General features: G+C 37.3%; 1 protein-coding gene across 1 annotated transcript; it reads left to right on the top strand.

The window, feature by feature from the left end:
• Positions 1-2,601: 2,601 nt before the first annotated feature.
• Positions 2,602-2,931, top strand: LOC137644474 (uncharacterized). Its single transcript, XM_068377449.1, has one exon. The coding sequence runs from the start codon at positions 2,602-2,604 to the stop codon at positions 2,929-2,931; it is 330 nt and encodes a 109-aa protein (XP_068233550.1).
• The last annotated feature ends 558 nt before the right edge of the window (positions 2,932-3,489 follow it).

Below are 3,489 nucleotides of genomic sequence, written 5' to 3'. Positions count from 1 at the left end.
AGCTCTATAACAGGTAAGGTTGGTCCTCCATTTGGGACATCTGATCACGTCTTATTTTTATTAGTAGTGAAGACCGAGCAGCCAGTCCCTTATATATCATACTCATGTAAGATATATATGAAATCTCAAGCAGACTGGAATGTGATTTTGAGTGATTTTTTGAGCTTGAATTGGTCACAATTGTATAGTAGTGTTGAATAAGTTTCCCCTTTGAAGAAGAATCTGGTCAGCATAATTCATAGGCATATCCCTTCTCATGTGCTAAGGTACCGAGTGAAGGACAAATCATGGTTCAATGATGATTGTAGACGTGCGTATTTGGAGAAGCAGGGGGCCTATCATCACTGGAAGGGTAACAGATCAGATTTGACTTCGAATAACTATACCCAACTTAGAGCTTTTGCTCAGAGAATTTATGCTTCACCTGAAAAGGGATATAATTTAACCATAAAAGAAACCCTTGCTGGTACAAACCAGGAACATAAGTGGTAGATTATCCGAAAATCTGTACTCTTTGTTGTGGATGCAATAGTTCCTCCTTTACTTAAACCAGATGGGTCTATCACTCATTGTCCAAAGGAAAAGGCAACTCTTATAGCTGATGTGTTTGACTGTCAGCAGATTAATGAAAAACTTGATCTTCCTCATTCCTGTTTTCCTGAGGCTAAAATAACTAGTTTAGCTTTTCAATCTCGTGAAATTAAAGCCCTCTTGATGGACCTTGATGCTTATGGAGTTGTTGAGCCAAATGGTATTTCTCCTGTGTTTTTTATACAGAGTTCACATTTTGTAGCTTTAAAGTTATTTTGTGCAAGTTAGCAAGAAAAGGAGTTTTTAGCACTTGTTGGAGAATTGGTAATGCTACTCCACTATGTACACGTGTTTATGGTAGCTCAAGTCCAACTGATTACTGCCAGTTTCCATAAATCCCTTATTATCTAAAGTTTTTGAACATCTTTTGGCAAGACGTCTTAACATGTTTACTGAAGGTAATCATATGTTCCCTAGTTTGCAATTTGGTTTTTGTAAAAGGCCTTGGAGTATGTGATGCCTTTCTTAAAATCTCCAATGCTGTACAGAAATCCCTTGATTGTGGTCAGGAAGTTTGTATGATTGGCTTTGATTTTAGCGCTGCCTTTGTCCATGTTAATCATGAGGCCCTCGTTTTCATACTGAAACAGATGGGAATGGGTGGGTCGTCTCTTGGCATCATAATTGAATTTCTACGTAATAATTTTTTTTTTTGTTTTTTTTTTGCCGGGCACCCTAGTGAGTATAGGAATGTGATATCTGGTGTTCCTCAGAGTAGTCTACTTGGCCCATTACCTTTCATGCTATATGAACATGACATGTGGTTTGGCATAGAAAACAAGTTTGTTCTATATGCAGATGATGCCACACTCTTTGCATCAATTCCATCTCCTGAATGTAGACTTTAGGTTGCTGAATCCCTTAACAGCAATCTAAAATAAATACAGTGCAAGTTATGGCGCATGAAGTAGAATCCTGTCAAAAATAAAAGTATAATTGTAAGTAGGTAAACGACAGTGGTTCCCCAACAAATGGAGATCAGCATTGATAATGTTCCTCCAACTCTGTATGACTCTTAAAATTTTAGGTGATATTCTTGACAGCAAATTTACTTTTGAGAAGCACCTTAGGTCTGTGTCTTTTTCAATTGCATAAATAAGTGGCTTATTGAGAAAGTCTTTCAAGATTTTTGGTTATATATCTATGGTGAAGAAGTGTTTCAATTCTTTCATTCTGCCTTGTTTCGAGTATTGTTTTCCTGTCTAGGCTTCAGTTGCTGATTTTCATCTTAATTTGTTGGACAGGAACTTACAGTCAATCAAATTTCTTATTCCTGATATAGATTTTAATCTCTGAAACCGTCGTTCAATTAGTTCATTATGCATGTTGCATAAGATTTTTCATAACTTTGATTATCCTCTACATTCAGATCTTCCCAGACTTTTCCATCTGTTTTTTATACCAGGCATGCAGTTAATTCTAATAGTCTGGCCTTATCCACCATGAGGCTTAGTACTACACAGTATTCTGGGAGTTTTATTCCAGCTGTGATAAAATTGGCGAATGATCTTCCTAATTGAGTAGTTGAACCGGTGGAACTTCAAAAGTTCAAGCGTGCAGCAAATGTTTTCATGTTGAACAGGCTGACATAGTTTTTTTTTACAGTTTATATATGAAATATCTATTTTTATACTGTTACTGTTTGTTAGGTGATAGGAAGGACATCCAGCCTGTAAAACACCCTGTCAACTCTTTTATGATGGCTCAGCAACACAGAAATTTGAATATGGCTAGAGCGTACCTTGGAAAGAACGCGCAAGGTCCTCGCCTGGGTCTTGCGGGAAATATGCAAAGGCTATATTCTAAAGGGCAGAGAAGGCTAAATAAGAAAAGCCGATAAAGATTTGACAACACAAAAGATGTCAGAGTGGCCTCGCTTAATGTAGGGACCATGACAGGAAAAAAGCTTTGAAATAATGAAAATGATGAAGGATTAGAAAATTTACATTTTGCTAGTATAGGATATAAAGTGGAAGGAAGAACGAGCTGCAGAAATTGGCACAGGATAAGATGTACTATTTTGGAACAAACAGAAGAAGGAATGGAGTGAGAATGATTTTGTCCCCTGACTTCAAAGCCACTTGGCTGGAAGTGATTAGAGTAAATGATCGTATCACTAAAATGAAATCAGAATGGTGTGGAGAAAATTGGTGCATCATAAGTGTTTATACACCACAAGTTGGGAGGCCCTGGGTTGAAAACAAAACCTTCTGGATGGAATTAGATGGAACCTTACAGGAGGTACCAGTTACTGAAAGATTATTGGTGAGGAGAGATTTTAATGGACATATTGGTCCTACTAATAGAGGATTCGAGGAGGTTCATGGGGACATGGGCTAGGAGTGCACATTGACGAGGGACTGAGTATTTTTGGCCTTGCGCTATCATATAAAATGATAATCATTAACATAATGTTCATCAAACGAGAAAGTCACTTGATAACACAAAAGGGGCAATGCTTTCTCCCAAACTGATTATATATTAGTAAGAAAGACCTTTGCAGCAGAAGTCAAGAACTGTAAAACCCTGCCTTATGAACAAGTGATAAACCAACATAGAACATTACTTACAGATATTAGAGTTAAAGCAAAGAAGAAACAGAAAAGAAGTAAGGGTATCAGAAAGACATGTTGGTGGGAATTGAAAGATGTAGAGAAGCGGAAACCTTTTGTAGAGAGAGTTAGGAGTAAGCTTGTCAAAGTTGAACTATATAACATACAGGACATAAACCACACCTTATGTGTGATAGCTGATATTATAAAGACAATAAGAATAGAGACATGTGGAAGATCGTCTGGTAAAAGAATGGAAAAGATGCCTGGTGCTGCAGCAAAGAAATAGGCAACATCCTTAAAGCCAAGAGAAACTGAAGATCTCGAAAACATCAGAGAAGAATGA

This window comes from Palaemon carinicauda, chromosome 7 (assembly GCF_036898095.1).
Source record: "Palaemon carinicauda isolate YSFRI2023 chromosome 7, ASM3689809v2, whole genome shotgun sequence".
In the NCBI taxonomy this organism is placed as follows: Eukaryota; Metazoa; Arthropoda; class Malacostraca; order Decapoda; family Palaemonidae; genus Palaemon; species Palaemon carinicauda.
Note: the sequence above shows the minus strand (reverse complement) of the source record. Positions and strands in the feature narration are given on the sequence as shown.